Here is a 21,492-nt window from a genome sequence, read left to right as displayed (position 1 = left end):
TGGTTTCTTAGAAGAGCTACAGAGATACAGGGGAAGAAGAATAGAATGTATCATGTCGTATTGGATTAGAATCAAAGACATCAGCTTGAGCTCATGTTTAGCTTAATATAGATTCAGACAATATGGAAATTATTATGGGTATCTGTATATATGTGCTAATGTATAAACATGTATTCCCTATCTCTGTCTGTAATTACCTCTATACCCCTGTTGGGATCTTATTCTGTAGTAACATTGTTGAAAAAAATCAACCAGTGCTCCTTGAAGACATGGGTGATTCAGAGTCTGAGCAAGAAAGACTAAGATAAGGCTGAAGCATCTTGTAATGTTAAAAAGTATAGAAATGCTCTTAAAAGCAAAAGGATGGGGCATATCAAAGGGATACAGGACCCAACCTGAAGGAGTTCCTGTCTTAATCCCTGTGGGATGCTGTAAAAGAATGCCATAGACTGCGTGGCTGATAAACAACATAAATTTACTTTTCACAGCTCTTAAGGATGGGAAGTTTAAAATCAAGGCACTAACAAATTTGGTATCTGGTGATGGCAGAAGATGCAAGCGAGGTCTCTGGGGTCTTTTGGTCTTTTAAACAGGGGCACTAATCATATTTATGAGGGCTCCCTGCCATTACCTAATCACCTTGCATAAGTCCCGCCTCCAAATATCGTTGTGTTGGGCATTATGTTTCAACATCTGAATTTTTGGAGGAATATAAGCATTCAGTTTACAGCAGCTGTTAACAGCCAAATCTAGAATTATTTGAGTAATAAATTTAATAATATAGTTTGGATTATAACCTATAGTATAAAATACTGATATTTTATAAATATGATATAAAGGATTGAATAGATAAATGATAAACATTATTTTGTTTTTCTTTTTCAGAACTGTTTTGGCTATTTTCTTACCACTACCTTTCCATATAAATATTATAATTAATTTGTAAATCATTACAAAACATCTTGCTGGGATTTTAATTGAGACCATTTTTGAAACATCAAAATGTCTTACAACCTGAAAGAACAGGGCTCTTTAAATTCATGTATCATTTTAAATGTTTAGCTTGACCACATGGTTGAGCGGCAATCCTTTGGTAGTAAGCGGTCAATACCTCATCCTTCATGTCTCACTGACACATACTCAATGTCTTATTTTTAGTTTAGGCACATTTGTCTCTCCTGTGTATCAGGCTTGCTTGTGAGCCTTCCATCAGTGTGCACCAGTGACCTAACTTTTATACTTTGTGTATTTGTATTGTCATGAAACCATTGTACAAAACTGCCCAACAGACTTTACAACTCCTCAGAAGCCACATACATCGATCAGACCATTATTTAAGAGTCTTCATTCACCTTTAGGCCTCCTACATACAATCCAAAGAGCCAACATTGCTTTTGAATATTACATCTGTATCACTCAGCTGCACCACTAGCTGCTAGCAACTGTGACCAGCTTATTATAGGCTCTATATCAGAGACATCACTCTGGCCTTGGGGTCTCCACATGCACAAGTAACTGCCAGGATATTTTTATACTCAAATACTATATAATTTTTAATTTCAACCCTTGTAATTCAAAGTAAAAGTAAACAGCTTAAATAAAAGACACTAGAAGGCATGTATATAGCTTATGTATAGTGAATCTGCCTTCTACATGGTTCACCATTAAATATTTTTAGACATTTCCTTCTTCATTTTCTGTTTAGGTCATAATCCTCTATGCCCTATGTCAAATGCTTTTATGTAAGCTAACAAGCAGGCAAAAGTTCTCAACTTCTGTGATCCACAATGCGGACCCACATGGACAGAAAATAGTCCATGTAGGCCTAACATATATGAATCTTTTAAGTGCATGCTAATGCTATGACAAAAATTCATGGAAAAATGACAATGAATTTGTCGTAGTTTTTGCCAAAAACTATATATTTTTTTCAAGAGTACTTCTATCATTGCCTGGGATATTTTTGCTATATTTGCATTTTTAATTTAAATATTTTAAAAATCAAAGTCATACATGCATATTTTTTAAATTGTCAAATAATTGTAAGCAACTTATATAGAAAGGTGACAGACTGTTGCCCTTTTTACTCATACGGTGTTACTCTTCAGAGTATTCAGCTATTTCTTTTGGTACATATTTAGTAGTAATCTGCTTGTGTAAACATTTCTTAATTCTCAAATGTACTTTTCCTATAGTTAATAGGTGTCTGTAAAAATTTTTGTTTAAAAAATCTCATTTATATTTGCAAACTTTTCACCTAAGATGATTCTACATAAATCTGAAACCTCGTGGTATTTTTTTCCAAATGCTCTAGCTGTGTCCTCTGTTGGCCTGGGACAGAATCCTTGTCCAGGGATATCCCTTCACAGTTCTGCTGTGCTGGATTTCTTCTTTCCAAATTATCTGTCCTCTTCTTTTTTTGTTTACTTCCAAGTTTTGATGGAGAAGATCTTCCAGCATCTTTCTAAGGGAAAACTCATATGAGTTGTGTTTTTGAATACTTGGATGCTTTCTTTCAGCATTATACTTGCCAGGTTGTAAAGGCTAGAATGAACCCTTTCCCCCCATAATTTTAAGAGCAGGCTATTTATTTCTTATTTTCCTACAAAGTTAACTTGCATCATGGAGAAGAGTCAGCTATCTGTTTTTTAGGACTCTTGAGTCTCTCTGATGCTTGATGCACTGTCTTCTGGTTCTGGACTTATTAGGTTATCTGGGAGTTACTAGGCCACTTAGAGTGAATGTGGTTTAATTTTGACCAGTGGGAGAGAATGAATTAGACCTGCATGTTGGTGGGAAGAGATAGGTAACGGAGGAAGAAAGGGCAGATTTTGAAATGCCTCCTCTGAGATTCTGGTACATAGGGAGTCATAGGCAGAGGATGCATGTATGAATAGCTCAGATCACATAGCTCTGGGAAATTCACTGTTTTCTTGGACTACATTGAGCCTGGCAAAAGGGTCAGGATTAGGAAAGTAGAAAAAGAATAGATACAAATAGGCCCTAAATAGCACAAGGAACCAGGTAAGTCACTCCAGAAGTGGGACAGAGTCCTTGGCCAGGGACATCCCTTCACAGGTTTCCTGTGTTAGATTCCTTCTTTCCAAATTATCTGTTCTCTTCCTTCTTTGTGTACCTCCAAGTTTTGATGGAGCAGATCTTCCAGCATCTTTGGCCTTGATGTCAGTGCCATTGACACTATTACCAGAGGAGCAGCATCCTTATCATTGCAGCATGAATATCTGCAGTGCAGGGCACCCACTGATCCAAGGCTGCTGGTGCTGGGATGGAAAATGGAGAGGTCGGGCAGATGCAGGTATTTGTGGACATGCTTTGCATGCATGTACACACTTAGTGTATCAGAGGAATACAAGCTGTAGATATTAAACTCTAGTTAATAGAAAGCTGTTAAATCCTTAATTAAAGATCAACTCCAAATGCCACCAGAATGTAAGTGGAAATCTCTCCATCTTTGAGTATCTGTAAATGTTGGGAAGCATCTCTAAATCAGGAAGTCATTTTTTTTTTCAACCTGAAAGTTTCTCTGCATTGACTCACTCACAAGGGACTAATTATTTCACCACCTTGAAAACTTTGTAAGGAATTAAAGCAATTTTCTCCTTTTCAGAGGGCCCACACCTTCACTAGGTTTCTGCTTACACATTGGGGCACAAAATCATTCAGATTTTTCTCGACAGACTCTTCTGCAACTCTTCCAACCTCTTAATCATACCCCTCTGTCAGAAATCAAGCAACAACAAAAAAAAATCTTTTCTTTTTTGCTCTCCCTTTCTGAAGTAATAAAGTATTAACTTCTGGGTTTTGGGAACTTGGTTTAGGATAAACATTTGGTCCGTTATCACCTGCATTACATAGGAAAAACTCTATCTCATAGATAAAATAAAATATATTAGGGAACTAACAGGCAGACATTTTTCTATTCTTAGGGCATAAAGGAATATTTTATGAATTTTCCATTAATTTTCTAAAGACCTTTTTCTTGGTCACTCTTTTTAGAAGTCTTATTTCTGGAGATAAGGGCTAAGAATTACCCCCTAAGATTCTTAACCTGAGCTTTATTTTAACTAGCTAGGTAAGCCAGACCAAGAGGTTCAGCTTTCAGTAAGCAGTTCAATCCCTGAACAGATCAATACGTTCTGAAATTGAGTCAGTAATAAAAAGCCTGCCAACCAAGAAAAAATCCCAGGGCCAGATGGATTCACAGTCAAATTCTACCAAACGTATAAAGAAGGGCTGGTGCCACTCCTACTGAAACTATTGTAAAAAATTGAGGAGGAGGGACTTTTTCCAAACTCATTCTGTGAGGCCAGCATCATCCTGATACAAATGGTTCAGCTTCTATAATCTCATTAGACCTGTAAAGGAGGATATGTTGGAGGCTGGGAGAACATCTGTTCTGGTGAGACTGATTCTTAGATTCTTCGAGCCCCTTAAATTTCTCTTCATTGGTCACAGACCATGAGTGTATTTAGTCATTTGAGAAACTCTGGGGTGGTGTTTGCATAATAGCTCAAATGTGAAATCTGGCTTGCTAGATGGATTCCTTGGATTATATGGCACAATAGCATCTAAGAATCACAATCCCAAATAAGAGAGTGATGCAACTGAGTCTGAGATCCACAGATTAGAAAGCACTGAGGAGGGCATTCAAATCCATCTGCCACTAGGTGCAGGAATCCTTCTTTATAACATTATAACTTGGTGGACATTGAAACACGACCATCTCTAGGAACGGTGAAAAAACAACTTTAGGAATTCAACTGTTTAAATTTAATCAACTAATCCACCTAAATGTAACTTCCTCCCGTTGTCCAATTCTGCCCTTTTGAGTTACATGGACTGGCTTTTAAGTGTCTTCCCGCTTAGATCTTAAAATTTCTGTACAAAATATTTCAATCTCAATAATTAATATGGAACCTTGACCTTTTAACATCAGACTGCCCATCTCTAGATGCACATTAATTTTATAGTGTCTCTTTTAAAATCCAAAGATCAGAGTTGACTTAAATTTCTTATATGACTCATTGATAGTGAACACAGCTGGAGACTGCTTATGTAGGCTACTCCTCTGCCTACATAGTCTAAGATGGCATGTAGAGATGTAGTCTGGTGAATCACTGTCCTTCCCATGTTCTTAATTCATTTGCATCATGATTTGCAAAGGAATGTCATGTATTAAGTATCTATTATATTTCTGACACTGAGAAGACACTAAATTCTCCAAATGATAATATTATTGTCATCCCACATGAGAAAATTAACAAATTCAATAATAAGGTATACTTTATATTTCAATTTCCAAATATTTTCCCAAATACATTTATAGTTTTTTTAAAAATCAAGGATCCTATCAAAGTTCATGTATTATATTTGATTATTTTGTGTTTTAAGTTTGTTTTAATTGATCAAGTTCCCTCTACACACTTCCTATCTTTTAATTTAATTTAATTTTTTGGCTTTGCTCATTCCTCTTCTCAATGCCATTTACTATATTTCACTCAAATATAGTCCTCTTTGGGCACCTTGTAATTTAATATTTACTTCTGAAATATTTTTGACAGATTTTAAAATTTCTTCTTCAAATTTACTTGACTTTTTTTCATCTGTTGCTATTTTTGTGTACTTCTAAGTTTTTAAAAAATTCTGATTTCCAGTGTTGTTTCCTATTCGTAAATGCCTTTCAGTTGTGGCTAATTCATGTTGGGGACTTATTTTATAGTCTTCCTCAATTTTGTAAATATTTGGATAATATTTTTTTCAGCTGAAAATTTTATTTCACCCTTTCATTTTGTTGTTTTAGAAGTGTTATATGTATGTTCATTATTTTCTGTTGCTTCAACGTTTTTGGAGGTTTCCTGATACAGCAAGAAAACTTGTTTGTATGAAGGGAGTCATCTTGTGTGACTGGTTTACTATGTTTCATCCTATAGTTGTTAATGCTTTCTGTTACTAGACATGTTGTACATTTTCTTTAGTGAGTGGTGTTATTTTGGGATTGGATGAGTTGGTACTTGTTTTTGATACTCATGTTTTTGTTAAGACTCTAATTTTTGCCTCTTGCTTCCCCTTCATCCTCAAGGCTCTAAGATTTGGCTCCCACTTCAAATTGTCTCCCACCTCCAAAGAGTATGCTTTTAATAGATGGATAACTGTGAAAAGATTTTTAATTCTAAATGCCCAATTTCAGTAGGGTCATACATGTATGAATGTCTGTGCATCGTGTAACAATTACCTTCATAAAATAGAAACTACATGAGGTGAAAGGAGAAATAAATACATAAAAAACATTGAGAGACTTTAATACTATTCTCAGTCCTTAGGACAAGTGGGCAAAAAGTAAGAATAAAAAGATTGAACATAATAAAGCAGACCTTACTTATATATAGTAAGTATATATATATTGATATATAGTAGATTCTTACACACCAGTAGTAAAAAATATTTTTTCTTATAATTCTTTTAAGACACATGAATCTTTAAAGAAAAGGTTATAATCCTATATTCTTGGGGCTACAGCATCTATAGATTTAATATGTATGATAATGGTCTAATGGACAGGAGCACAAATATAAGTGTACTTTTTCAAGGCTCTTACATTTTATATAGAGTGTTGCAGTATCAACTCTAATAGACTATGATAATTTAATGGTGCATATTATAATCCCAATAACAAACACTATAATAAAAAAGATACAGCTAATGTGTCAATGAAGAGATTAAAATAAAAGTAATCTAGAAGGTGATAGGAAAGGAAAAATAGAAGAAAAAATATAGATAGGACAAATTTAAAGAGATATGAAATGTGGTGTACCTAAATAAAAATATCAAGAGCTAATATTCTGTGTAAATTGACTTAATACTACAATTAAAAATCAGACACTGTCAGTCCAATTCTATGATGTCTACATGTGATACACTTTAAAGATAGACTGAAATTACAATGATGAAAAAAGTTATTCAAACAGTAAGCTTAAGAAACCTGGAGGTGTTATGCAATATTAGAAAGAGAAGACTTTAAGGCAAGAAGTACTACCAGATGTAGAGAGGCCATCAGTGTATTCCAAGATAATCTTCCCATATCAAAAGCCTTAATGTAATCATATTTTCAAATCTTTTTTTGACATACAAGGTATAAATGCCTTTTGAGTGCCGTATATTCAGTTTCTGAAGATGAGGATCTGGATATCATTTGGTGAGAAGCATTATTCAGCCTACCACAGCCTGTAACTGAAAGCTTCTCTATACTTCCAAGCACTTGGGAGTTGACTTAAAAATTTAAAAAAAGGCATTCAGCGGACACGCAGGCCTCCCTCTCAGAACTCGCCCCTCCCCCGCCCGCCGCCGTCACCCGGGAGACCCGGCCGCAATCACCCGCAGACCTGAAGCTGGTTTCATGGCAGCCTCAAATAAGGCAGTTGTGGGGCCATTGGTGGGGGCAGTGGACCAGGGCACCAGTTCGACACGCTTTTTGGTTTTCAATTCAAAAACAGCTGAACTGCTCAGTCATCATCAAGTGGAAATAAAACAAGAGTTTCCCAGAGAAGGATGGGTGGAACAAGACCCTAAGGAAATCCTGCTTTCTGTCTATGAGTGTATAGAGAAAACATGTGAGAAACTCGGACAGCTCAATATTGATATTTCCAACATCAAAGCTATTGGCGTCAGCAACCAGAGAGAAACCACTGTAGTCTGGGACAAGTTAACTGGAGAGCCCCTCTACAATGCTGTAGTGTGGCTTGATCTAAGAACACAGTCTACTGTTGAGAGTCTTGGTAAAAGGATTCCAAGAAGTAATAACTTTGTCAAGTCCAAGACAGGCCTTCCCCTTAGCACTTACTTCAGCGCCGTGAAACTTCGTTGGCTCCTTGACAATGTGAGAAAAGTTCAAAAGGCTGTTAAAGAAAAACGAGCGCTTTTTGGGACTATTGATTCATGGCTTATCTGGAGTTTGACGGGAGGAGTCAATGGAGGCGTCCACCATACGGATGTAACAAACGCAAGTAGGACTATGCTTTTCAATATTCATTCTTTGGAATGGGATAAACAGCTCTGTGAATTTTTTGGAATTCCAATGGAAATTCTTCCAAATGTCCGGAGTTCTTCTGAGATCTATGGTCTAATGAAAGCTGGGGCCCTGGAAGGTGTGCCAATATCTGGGTGTTTAGGGGACCAGTCTGCTGCCTTGGTGGGACAAATGTGCTTCCAGAATGGACAAGCCAAAAATACGTATGGAACAGGATGTTTCTTACTATGTAATACAGGCCATACGTGTGTATTTTCTGATCATGGCCTTCTCACCACAGTGGCTTACAAACTTGGCAGAGACAAACCAGTATACTATGCATTGGAAGGTTCTGTAGCTATAGCTGGTGCTGTTATTCGCTGGCTAAGAGACAATCTTGGAATCATAAAGACCTCAGAAGAAATTGAAAAACTTGCTAAAGAAGTAGGCACTTCTTATGGGTGCTACTTCGTCCCAGCATTTTCGGGGTTATATGCACCTTATTGGGAGCCCAGTGCAAGAGGGATAATCTGCGGACTCACTCAGTTCACCAATAAATGCCATATTGCTTTTGCTGCCTTAGAAGCTGTTTGTTTCCAAACTCGAGAGATTTTGGATGCCATGAATCGAGACTGTGGAGTTCCACTCAGCCATTTGCAGGTAGATGGAGGAATGACCAGCAACAAAATTCTTATGCAGTTACAAGCAGACATTCTCTACATTCCGGTAGTGAAGTCCCTGATGCCTGAAACCACTGCACTGGGTGCCGCCATGGCAGCAGGGGCTGCGGAAGGAGTCGGCGTGTGGAGTCTTGAACCTGAGGATTTGGCCACCGTCACGATGGAACGGTTTGAACCTCAGATTAATGCTGAGGAAAGTGAAATTCGTTATTCTACATGGAAGAAAGCGGTGACGAAGTCAATGGGTTGGGTTACAACTCAAACTCCAGAAAGTGGTGACCCTTGTATCTTCTGCAGTCTGCCCTTGGGCTTTTTTATAGTGAGTAGCATGGTAATGTTAATTGGAGCAAGGTACATCTCAGGTATCCCATAAATATTACCAACTCACGGATCCCCAAGATGTGAGCTTCTTACATAATGAAAGGATCCAGCATTTCTGTCTCTTAATGTGATGACACTGTTCATAGACTTTGAGTTTATTTATAAGCCGCTTGCTGCATGACCCTCCAAGTAGACCTGTGGCTTAAAATAAAGAAAAAACAGCAAAAACAATACCATGGAAACATCTGTGGTTTCTTTCTTTTTTTTTTTCTTTTTTCTTTTTTGACATCTACAGTGAAGGTTAGGCCAGATATCTTTGGGACTGACCCCCTCCATTGCCACAATATCTTACTCCATTCCCTCTAAGATCTAGGAATAATTCGGATCCTCACTATTGAAATCTTACATCAAACATACTCAAACACTATTGGACGAGGCTCTGAGTCTCTGCATGACATATACTTGATTAAAATATTATTACTAACCTATCAAAAATGAGCAGCTCTTTGCTTTCACTTTTCTATATAGTAGAAGACTGCAGCATCTTCACTGAATGTTTGAATAGAAACATTTACTAAATTATTAAAATAGACATTTAGTGTTCTCACAGCTTGGATATTTTCCTGAAAAGTATTTGTCAAAACTGAAATCCTTCAGATATTTTCCATGGTCCCACTAATTATAATGACTTTCTGTCTGGATCGTATAGGGAAGTACACTTTCTTTTTTCTTACATCTTTCCTTTTTATATTTTTTACTTTGTCTGTATAACATACATGCCTATATATTTTATATGCTGAGGGTAGCCCATTTATAAATTAAGAGCACATTATATACAGAAGGTTCTAACAGAACTGGTCTTAAGTGAACCACTATGTATATAAGTATGTTAGAAAACAGCTGTATACATTTTCAGGCAATCGTTACGCATAATATTTACGGGGAGAATTTTTTTCTTAAAGAGCCAACATTTAAAATTGATGTTTTAAGTCAATAAAAGAAAATATACTTAAAACAATGAAAAATAAAGGCTTTTCTATAAAGGCAATTACTGGCCTAAATTTTCTCACTGATTAACACTTCTTAGCAATGTAGGAAGAAATAATATTTTTCCATAAAATAAAAGACATACTTCCCAGTTTGTTTGATGATAACCAAAATTACCTTGATACCAAAACCTGACAAAGACCTTACAAGAAAGCAAAACTCCAGGCCAGTATCTCTCATAACCATAAACATCCTGAATAAAAAGTTAGCAAATAGAATATGGCAATATATACAAGGGAGAATATATTCCACCATTTCCTCATAATCTTTCTAAGTTGATTCTCTCAGGAACAAAGCAATCACTGTTGAGATTTCTTTAAACATGGATAATAATGATTTTTGCCTAATCTAGAGCATTATGTGATGGAGTCATAGTATGCGTTCTTTGGTGTCTGGCTTCTCTCATTCAGTGTTATGTATCTGCGATTCTTCCATCTTGTGTGTATCAGTAGTTTGTTATTTTTCATTGCTAAATATCATTTTCTCATGAATATATAGTTGGTTCTCATTATTTGTGGTAGTTACAAGTCCTAGTCTCCAGGAATACTGGAGGACAGACCCCAGCAGGTGGTAATCCCAATGTGACCAATGTCACAGATGGTGCCTCACATGGGGCACAAACCTATGACTTTGGGATTAAGAGTCTTATGCTCTACTGACTGAGCTAGCTGGGCCACTTACAATATTTATGGGCTGAGTAGAAATATTTTCCAGTGCCAGAATCAGGGCTCCAATCTCAGTTCTCTGAATACTGGTAAATCTAGATTGAGCAATTGAATTATGTGGACTCCACCAGAAAATGGGAAATTGCTGTTCAATAGGTATAAAGTTTTAATGATACAAGATGAGAAGGTTCTAGAGATCTGATGTATAACATTGTGTGTATAGTTAACAATACTACTACATAAATATTTACAGCAGCTCTATTCGTAATTATCCCAAGTTAGTGGCAATCAAGATGTCTATTATGGTTGGATTTTGTGCCTCCAAATTCATGCCTTGTAGACTTAACCCCCAGTACCTTAGAATGTGAACTTATTTGGAGATAAGGTTGTTGCAGGTGTTATTAGGTAATATGAGGTCATAATAGAGTAGGGTGGACTCCTGAGTATGTGACTGATGTTCTTATGAAAAGCCACTTGAAACCATACACAGGAAAAACTGCCTTGTGAACTTAAAATATAAATCAGAAAAGAAATAGAAAAAAATCAATAAAGCCCAGGTAATGTCTCTGAAAAAAATAATGAATAAATTCCTAGCAAGAATAATCAAGGAAACAAACGCACACAAAGTACCAATATCAGAAATAAAAACAAGGGGTATCATGATGGAGACAGTGAACCTTGAAAGCGTGAAAGTGAATATGAGCAACTTTATGCCAATAAATCCAACGGTTTAGATGAACTAAGCAATTCACTTGAACACAATTTTTCAAAATGGACACAAACTGAAGTAGAAATTCTGAATAGTCACATAGCTATTAAATACATTCAACCTGTAATTAAAAACTTTCTCACAAATAAAACTCCTTGCCTAAGTGTACTCGATGACTTTTGCCAAACAATTTAGGGGAAAATAATACAAATATTTTTTTCCTATAAAATAGAAAAAGAGGGCTTATTTTTTCATTAATTTATGATAACTTAAACCTGACAAGGACCTTACAGGAAAGGCAAACCATAGACCAATATCTCTCATTAACATAGAGACCTAATATATTTATTAGGCCAAATATATTTCAGCAATTTAAAAAGGATAATATAGCCAAGAATCGTCTCATAATCTTTCACAGTCAGTTTCCTCCCAGAACAAAGGCAATCCGTGTGGGGTTTCTTTTACAGATTTTGTTCATTCTAGAGCATGTTACATTAGGATCATACAGTAAGCATATTTTGATCTCAGATCATTTTATGTAGTGTAATATATTTGAAATTTGTTTATGTTGTATACGTCAGTATTCTGTTACTTTTTTCCCTGACCATTATTCCCTTATATAAACATGTAGTTGACTCTTATTATTTGGATTAGTTATGTCTTATAAAGTCTCTGGGATCACTGAATTAGCAAGTAGTGAATCATTGCTGAATAGTATTTCCTCATATGAACATAGAATTATCTTGTTGATGGGTATTTATTTTTGTTATTATTAGCTATAATAAATATATAATGAATATCATAACAAATATTTGTGAGAACATGTTTTCATTTGTATTATGTAACTACCTAGAAATAGAATTGCTGGGTCACAGAGTAGGTGTATATTTAAGTTAAGAAGCGAACATTTTCCCATGGGGTTTTATTATTTTACATTCCTTCCTACTGTTCCATTTTCTACTCTGCCAATATGTAGTTAATAACCCTGGAAATATGTCTGAAGAAACTGAACCATTTCTTGACTTAGGGAATTTGGTTCTGTAATTTGCTGTCTCAGACAGAAGTTCCATCCTCCTTGGACTTCCTCATTTCTCAGCACCCTTCCTTCACATTTCTCTACCTGTCATAACGTGACTCAGTACAGCCACCTAGGCAGTTTTCAGCACAGTTCCCATGACCAAGAAGCCACAGTTGGAATGCCTGCATGTTGCACACATTGGAATGGGCTGTAGCATTAACAGTCCATGAGGTTGGAGGAGGTGGCAGATCCTGTCTATTACTTACCATGGTTCCCATAGACAGATGGTTTCTGATAGAAGGAATGCAGAGATCATCTGGAAAGATGTGCTTCATAATACTTGGAAATCAAGAGAAAATGTTTGATAAAATTCCATTTGGTGGCCTCTAGGATTTTGCTATGTGCTTTGGAGTCACTAGTGGGGCCATCACGGCAAGTAGGGAGCTTAGGCTCCATAGGGCCACGTGGAATCAGGGAGAGGCACAGAGCAGCTCAGGGGCCTAACCATTCACAGCCTGGGTTGTATGGTGATAACTTAGAGCCTGAAGAGTGTTGAGAGGTTCCTGATGAGGGAGATTTCAAGTTTGCCCATTAGACAACTTTTCGGTGTTCTAAAACTTGATTAACCTCAGGAGGGAAGGGTGAATGTTTTTGGCAGCTTTTCCTTGACAGCATCCCTGGTGTGTCTCTGAACTTACATAAATTGTTCCTCAGTGAATAATTATCCTTGGAGACAGACAAGGGAGTGAGAGAAGGAATCAAAGAGAAGGAGAGAGATAGAGACTGCTGGACTCTTTCCTCAGCACTCGTATTTCTGGACTTTTGCCTAAGCTTCTGTGCAAGGACAGACTCTGAACAGAGACAGAAGCGGCTGTCCCTGTCTCCTGAGCATAGCTCAGCACTAGCTGGGAGGGAGGTAGCCTGGGCTTGTCCCTGGGGAGCAGTAGAACTTTCCAGTCCGGGCTGCTTCTCCATAGGTGAGTGTCTTCCAGAGGAGGCTCCTCTCTGTGAAGTAGAGAGTAGGAGAGCATCATGATGGGAGGACCAGGGCTTCGCTGCCTCCTAGAACAAGGATACCTAGAGCCTGAAGCCTGGACAGGGGGTTGCACAGAGGATGAGCGCTACAGCAAAGCCTCTCTCCAGAGCAGAGCGCAGAATCATTTCTTCTCTGCCCTGTACTGGTGAGAGGCACAATGCTTTGCCACTGCCCAAGTCCCTGCTCTCTCATTTCTTCCCATTCCTTCCATGTATCTACCTGCCACATTGGTGGGGAGCTCCAGGGAGAGGGATTGCAGGTTGACTTTATGTTGCTTCAGAGAAGAATGAATGGAGAGAAGGAGAGTCAGGCTTATAGTCCTTGTTCATTCACTGATTTTTTTTTAAATCTGTTCACTGATATATTCATTTAAAATATAGAGTACATATTCTGTACTAGTGTCAGACTCTGTTCTTGGCACTGGTAATATAAGAGAGATAAAATGAACAAGAAAGAGAAATGATCCACCTATGAAGTATTAAATATAGGATTTTGATGATAAATTCATATAAAGAAGTAATAGTATAATGTGATTGGAAATATTGGTGAGGACAATTAGTAAGAAAAATATAGCCTAACAACAGGTTTGAGAGGAAAGCTATTCTTATATTGTTTTAGAGAAGCTGAGTGGGAAGGGGCCCATGAAGAGGAAGCATTTGAGCAAATAACTGAATGTAACAAGAGAAGGAGTCCAGACATTCTAAGGAGTTCAGAGTGATCCATTTTGGTGTCTTCTGACACTTTTCATTACCCCAGGACTCTGGAGAAAATAGGCAGTCACAGAGGAGCAGATCTTCGTGGAACTTCCAAGCTGCTCTAACAGACTGAGACCATGGTAAGTTGGATGCAGGCACAGACTTCCCATTGGGAGGTCTTGTCTCCCTGTTGAAACAGCTGCTGAGAACTGCAACACAGGATATGTTACCTCTACCCCATAGCTGTTTTCTTGTGTCCCGGCCCTAGGAGGAGGCTGTGTTGGGAGTTGGGGATTAAAGTTCCAGCCTCTTCACTCCTGGACTTTTCCTCCATCTCTTTGCCATCTGGTGGCAAGAGGAATCAAAATCTGAGAGCTAGAAATTGTTAACTGGGAATTGGCCAGACTCTTCCTGTGTGTGGGAGACACATTCACTTAGATAAGAGGTGGGGATGGTTTTCATTATAAAAAGAAGGAAGAAGAAGTAGGTAATCCACTTAAGGGAGCCAATACCCCAGAAGTCAGGGAAAGATTCAATACTTTGTCTTAAAATGGCTCTTGCCTTGTGACAATGTCCTGGATGGACCTTGCTTTCCAACATCACCCCCCTAAATGGTAAATGTAACTCAGGTGAAAACTTTTAAATGAACATAATGAAAATAGAGCCTATGTTTAGAGGATACAGAAGACAAAAGTAACCATGCCTGTGTGAGATTGGCTATAAATGCTTTCTTATAATTGTTTAGATGCATTAGGATTTGCAAGATGGAGACATAATAGGCAGAAAAGACAATTTAGCTCCATCCAAGATGATAGAAGCATTGGTGTAAGTGAACAGGTTGTGATTGTGGCAGTAGACAAGTGGCCGATGAGAGCAGAGTTGGAGGCAGGATGTCCAGTGTACTGAGAAAGAGTGCATGCCAGGGTGGGCGGGTTTTCATGTTTATCACTTGGTGTTCATGACTGGATTTCATCTTCTTGAACACATACAATTTATCTTCAGAAGATATATATTCATAAAGCATTTGATATCGACCTTGTGTAGAAAATAGTAAAGTCAGGTTATGGAGTTGAGGAGCAGGAGAGGAATGTCTTTTCAACCTGAAATGTCTTTAATCATTTTAGGATGAGAAGCAGACTTCCCTCTCTTTTGCTCTCTGGATTTCACAAGGAGCAAGGGCTTAGAACTAAATGTTGATGAATTACTCTAGTGCCAATGAATTTTATCTCCTTGGCTTCTCTGGCTCTGAAGAATCACATCATATCCTTTTTGCTATATTCTTTTTCTACTTGGTGACATTAATGGGAAACATGGTCATCATCGTGATTGTCTGTATGGATCAACGTCTGCAGTCCCCCATGTATTTCTTCCTTGGCCACCTCTCTGTCCTGGAGATTCTGGTCACAACCATAATCATTCCTGTGATGCTTTGGGGATTGCTGCTGCCTGGAATGCAGCCAATATCTTTGTCTGCCTGTGTTGTCCAGCTCTTCCTGTACCTTGCTGTGGGGACAACGGAGTTTGCATTACTTGGAGCAATGGCCGTGGACCGCTATGTGGCTGTGTGTAACCCTTTGAGGTACAACATCATTGTGAACAGACACACCTGCAACATTGTGGTTCTTGTGTCATGGGTTTTTGGGTTCCTTTTTCAAATCTGGCCAGTCTATGCCACGTTTCAGCTTACTTACTGCAAATCAAATGTGGTGAACAACTTTTTCTGTGACCGAGGGCAGTTGCTTAAACTATCCTGCAATAATACTCTTTTCACAGAGTTTATCCTCTTCTTAATGGCTGTTTTTGTTCTCTTTGGTTCTTTGATCCCTACAATTGTCTCCTACACCTACATCATCTCCACCATCCTCAAGATCCCATCAGCCTCTGGCCAGAGGAAAGCCTTCTCCACCTGTGCCTCCCACTTCACCTGTGTTGTGATCGGCTACAGCAGCTGCTTGTTTCTCTGTGTGAAACCCAAGCAAACGCAGGCAGCTGATTACAATTGGGTCGTTTCCTTGATGGTTTCAGTAGAAACTCCTTTCCTCAATCCTTTTATCTTCACCCTCCGGAATGATAAAGTCAGAGGTCCTTCGTGATAGGGTGAAACACTGCTGTCAACTATTCAGGAATTAGCCCTGCTCTGAGGCATTTTACATGGTAAAGCATTTAGTATGGATTCTAGAATAATCTGAAAAAAAAAAAAACTTGCTATTCTTTGAACTGCATCATAATTATTAGCATTATCAAATAATTTGGGTGCAATGAAAGACTTAAATTACAGCTTCAGTTTTTAAATATAGTTAGTTGTTACTTGAAGTTCACTTTATTATTTTTAAGACATGTCTGGCTATCTATCTGTCATCTGCCTTTCTTCAGATATGATGATTTCACAATTAAACTTTGAAAAAAAATGAATGTCAGAGATAGAGTATCTACCTAGGCTAGAAAGGAGACTAGTGGTTGCTTAGGGCTGAGGGGAATGCAGACATGGGATGGTGATAGCTAAGGGGTGCAGGCTTTCTTTGAGATGATGGTTGTAAATACGAATATACCAAAAACCACTGAACTGTACATTTTCAATGAATTAATTTTATGGGATGTGAATTATGTTTCAATAAAGCTATTGAAAATAGTATATTAGATGTTGAAGAAGTGTTATGAAGAAAAGTGAAGTAGGAATGAAAGGGAATAGATCTTGGGGGAGTGCTGAAATTTCAAATAAGGTTTTCAGGGAGGGACTGAGAGAGGTAAGGTGGTGATACATTTGGAAACCTGTTAAAGAACATTCCAGGCATAGTGAGTAATAAGTGAGAGATCCTAGGGAAGGCATAGCGAAGATGCTGAGATGGAGCGTGCAAGGGAGAAAGTGCCGGCAAGCGCACTCAGAGCGGCCATTGGCAAGTAGACCATGTAGAGCCTGTGAGCCTTTGAAAGATGTTTGCTCTTTCCAGAAGCACACTGGAAAACCATCACAGGGGGGCTGAAGAAGAGTGACAGAGATCATCCTGGTTGCTGGATGGACAATACGCTAAAGGACAATAAAGGGAGTTGGAGGGAGGCCGGATGGCGATTGCATCAGTTAGATTTTGCTATACAGGAGATAACCAGAAAACTCCAGTGGTGCATAGCTATAAGCTCTTATTTTCATGTTTTTCTTTCTTTTTTTTTTTCTTTCTTTTTTTGAGACGGAGTTTCGCTCTTGTTACCCAGGCTGGAGTGCAATGGTGCGATCTCGGCTCACCACAACCTCCGCCTCCTGGGTTCAAGCAATTCTCCTGCCTTAGCCTCCCGAGTGTATTTTCATGCTTCAAGTTTTAGCTGATAGAGGGTGGATCCGCTGATCTCAGGTGGATTTGTTCATGAGTCTAAGGGTTGGATGGGGGTTGGCTGACCTAGGCTGGGCCACATTTGAAGTCATGAAAAATGTGCCTTTCATCTCCATGTGGCTTGGCCACAACATTTTTAAAGCACCCTTCTCTGACTTGAACATATTTTTATTCCCATATTATAAATAAGTAAACAAGTTCTGAAAAATTAAGTGGCTTGCCTACATTAAGCTTAGCAAATTGAAAAGCTACTTCTTGGATGAAGATCTCAACTTCAAATCCTCCACAAAATGTTTCTCCTGTCTAATGTCATTGAGATACATAGAGGAATGTTATTTAATATGCACAAGAATTTTTTGAGACAGGCATTACTACTATATCAGTAAGGAAACTAAGACAAAGAAAGGGTAAGAACACTGTAAGGATTCACACAGCATATTAGAAGCAAAGTCAAAACTCAAATTCAATGGTTTGCTAAATTTTCATTGCTTTTTTTTTTTTTTTTAAAGCAGGCCACTGCTAGCTAATAAAAATCACATTTAACTAAGCTTCCAAGGATCCAGCAACTCCCCCAGTGATGAACTTAAACCGAAGCCCACATATTTCCTATCTACTCCCCACTCCCACCCCAGGGCGCTGGGCTCCTTTTAGAACCTTCAAAGAAATATCTCCTTATCTTGGGGGAAATTTAAGCTGTCCACTAAAGACATCACTAGATGTCCACATTTCCTGATCTTAAAAGTTTGCAGTTATTCTGTCATGAAATAGGAAGTGAAGCAACTATAGTTCTCTCTTCTCAAAACAGAAGGATTAGGATTTCCTTTCTGTTGTCTGAGTTCTAGGGCTTGCCTTTGGCTAGAGTGCTATTGGTTCTTTTCTCCACCTGGACTCAGCCTTTCTTCCCTTCTCATTGTAGCATTTCTTCTTCTTCTTCTTTTTTTATTAATGTACTTTAGGTTCTGGGGGACAGGTGCAGATCATGCAGGATTTTTGCATAGGTACAAACATGGCAATGTGGTTTGCTGCCTCCATCCCCCCATCACCTGTATTGGCATTTCTCCTCATTTCTCCTCTCCAACTGCAGCACTTATTCTTTACCAACACAGTCAGAGAACTTGTATCTCCACCAGCTACTAATATAATTACAATATCCACCCCATTTCAAACACAAATTATTCCTGGTAACTCCCTTCAAGCAAGTTCTGACACCTGGTGCGTTATTTAAAAAAAAAATTGTAAGTGGCCATGCTAAGGAGCCAAAAATGATGAAACCTAGGAATGCAGAAACAGAACTTAGTGTTGTAATAAAAAACATAATTTACAACAATTTAGTTTGGTATGCATATAATGATATGTACAATAATTCCTGTGGTTCATTGTTATTAGACACAAAATGGTAAGCAGTATATTTAGGTGACTATTATTTCCTTCAGTTTTATACATGGTCTTCCTTATGGTTTAATTATTGTTACTCAGAACACACAAGGCATCTCTTTTCTCTTTCTCATGCACCGAGCAGGGTATGTAGCTCATGTCTTGTGAATGTAGAGGACAGCCAGGGTACTACATACAATACTTTTCTTCCTCTTGCTTGCCTTTCTCCCTGTGTTGCCAAATGAATGCCCGTTTCTTGTCTCCGGTGATTTCTATTTGACCCTGATGTTCCCTTTCTACTAAGTGCTTACTCCTTGCCCCCAGCCAATGTTTCTTGAGCCTCTTTTTCTGCTGCTTTGTCAGTTGGACCATTTCTAGATCAATATGATGCCAACAAGTGCCAGGCTTCTTGGGTCAGTTAGGCTGTGCCTGGTATCAGGCTCTCTCTAGAACTGAAGGCACAAATACATTGAGATTATTATGCCCAAGAGTCTATCCAAAATTCTTAAAACATACTCAACAATTATAGCCAGGTACTCAAATACTTCAGAGCAAATGATGTCTGCTTACCTAAATTTTGGCTGCAAAGGAATTACATATGTTATGATGGGATTTCAGAAATACAACAAGGAAATTTTTAGCTTGAGTGTCTCTTTAGGGCTTTGCTGAAGAACAGAAATCTAGTGTGTTTGGTTTCCTTGGCTGTCTGGATTTCTTCAAAGGGGTCCCCAAGAAGGTTCCTATCCTGCCCAGACCTCTCTCCATTCCCATAAACAGTGCTGCTGTCCATGCTCCAAGCTCAGCACTAGGAGCCCTCCCCAAGGCATAGTCTTAGTTCAGACTGAGGAGAGCTACTACTCCAGCTTGTGGAGTTGAAAGGGGCATGTGAATGGGATTCCCTTGAGAACAGAGATGAGGTAGCAGGAGCTACGTTTATCCCTCTTCCACCATGCTACTCACTAAATAATGTTTACAATTCCCCAGTCTACAGTTGCTCCCTGGTAGTGTGGTATGTACTCTGAGACCAGAATAAAACAAACTCTGCCAATAGACTAGGCCCTTTTGATCAGTCAGAAATGCTCAGTGCTACAGAAGCAGATCTCATCTTTATACCAACTGAGTTGCCTCCATAAAACTGATCCTGTCTCCTGGAGATGGCTAGCATCCAGTCCCCTGGTGCAGAAGAAAGAAGCTTGGTTTCCCAAACAGTCAAGGACCACTATTGGTAGACAGATAGGTAAAAGAATCATTGGCCAGATGACCTGCATGGATTCAGAAAGAGTTGCAAGTATGATTCTTGTCACAGGGAACTGTGATCATTTGGCATTCTTCTCACAGATCCTGCGGTAGCTGATGTCACATGATGCAGCATCAAGTGTCTTGGTGAGCCCAATGGTCACACAGTTGAAATTCTGATTCTGATTGGTAACACTAAATGAGAAAAAAAATTAAAGGATGATGATGGCCCATCTTTTTAGCCCAGCCTCTTCCTGATTCCAGAGTGAGAGTCTTGCAGTTTTGCCTGGAAGGGCAGCAGACTATGGGGCCCACGCACGCCTCTACTTGGGCGGCCTCCTTTATAGCTCAAATCCCTCTCCTAATCCAGTTCCCCAGATGCAGCTCTAAACTGACCCTTTCCTGTCAGCTCTCCCGTGAGCTTGTATGGCTTGACAACGTCTTGGATCAACTCACTCTGGTGTTTGGTTAGAAGCATCTGATGGGCAGTCTCTTCTTCCAAAAATATTGTTGAGGGCAGTATGTGTGTTCACAGTGGGAGGACAGAAAGAAAAAGGAGAGACGTTGTGCATCGCTTTCCAGACCATAGTGGCTTCAGAAAAACTTGGTGGAGTATGTGTTGATTCTCCCACCTCTTTTTCTGTCATTCAGTTTGTTTCGGTCTGACTGAAAAGACTCTGGTTTCACAGAAAGGTCATGAGTTTTGGACTAGCTTTGTGTTTTTTATATATATATATATATATATATATATATAATTTATTTATTTTTTATACCAAGTCTCTCTCTGTCACCCAGGCTGGAGTGCCGTGGCGCAATCTCGGCTCGTTGCAACCTCCAACTCCAGGGTTCAAGCAATTCTTCTGCCTCAGCCTCCCAAGTAGCTGGGACTACAGGCATGTGCCACTGTGCCCAGCTAATTTTTTTGTATTTTTAGTAGAGATGAAGTTTCACCATATTGGTTGGGCTGGTCTCGAACTCCTGACCTCATGATCCACCTGGCTTGGCCTCCGAAAGTGCTGGGATTACAGGCGTGAGCCACCACGTCTGGCCCCTGCTTTGTGATATTTAACAGATTTCTAAGCTTTTCTTGTCCTCAATTCAACTGTCTGTGAAATGGGGAGTGATAAAAACTTTTCATGTAGCATCATGGGGAATATTTCAGGAAACAACATATGCAAAGTGTTTAGCATACTGCCGGCATTAGCGGACACTGAATAAATATTAATTTCCTCCTTTCTGTCGGGAAGATCAGTTACAAGCTAGGGGACTGACCTGACTCTGTCTGAATCACTCCTTTCATATAAACACTGGGAAAATTATTGGTGTTCTCACCAATGCTTATCTCCATGGAACAAGTCACAGGAG

The 21,492-nt window shown here is 38.8% G+C and overlaps 3 protein-coding genes and 1 pseudogene across 4 annotated transcripts in view; 3 read left to right on the top strand and 1 right to left on the bottom strand.

The window, feature by feature from the left end:
* Positions 1-21,492, top strand: part of TAS2R5 (taste 2 receptor member 5) — a 102,961-nt gene that overhangs the window by 34,857 nt on the left and 46,612 nt on the right. The window lies entirely within an intron of this gene.
* Positions 5,590-9,076, top strand: LOC101031260 (glycerol kinase pseudogene; annotated as a pseudogene).
* The window catches only part of CLEC5A (C-type lectin domain containing 5A), a 28,211-nt gene continuing 15,991 nt past the window's right edge, over positions 9,273-21,492 (bottom strand). For both annotated transcript variants that reach the window (XM_003929782.3, XM_074378988.1), the window contains one exon: positions 9,273-20,322. In XM_003929782.3, coding sequence (XP_003929831.1) covers positions 20,208-20,322 — 115 coding nt within the window. In that variant the 3' untranslated portion in view covers positions 9,273-20,207. The remainder of the gene's footprint in view (positions 20,323-21,492) is intronic.
* On the top strand, positions 14,353-16,349 carry OR9A4 (olfactory receptor family 9 subfamily A member 4). Its single transcript, XM_010340402.2, has one exon. It carries the CDS (start codon positions 15,385-15,387, stop codon positions 16,285-16,287), a length of 903 nt encoding a protein of 300 aa, XP_010338704.1. The 5' UTR covers positions 14,353-15,384; the 3' UTR covers positions 16,288-16,349.

Source organism: Saimiri boliviensis, chromosome 10 (assembly GCF_048565385.1).
Source record: "Saimiri boliviensis isolate mSaiBol1 chromosome 10, mSaiBol1.pri, whole genome shotgun sequence".
Classification (NCBI taxonomy): domain Eukaryota; kingdom Metazoa; phylum Chordata; class Mammalia; order Primates; family Cebidae; genus Saimiri; species Saimiri boliviensis.
Note: the sequence above shows the minus strand (reverse complement) of the source record. Positions and strands in the feature narration are given on the sequence as shown.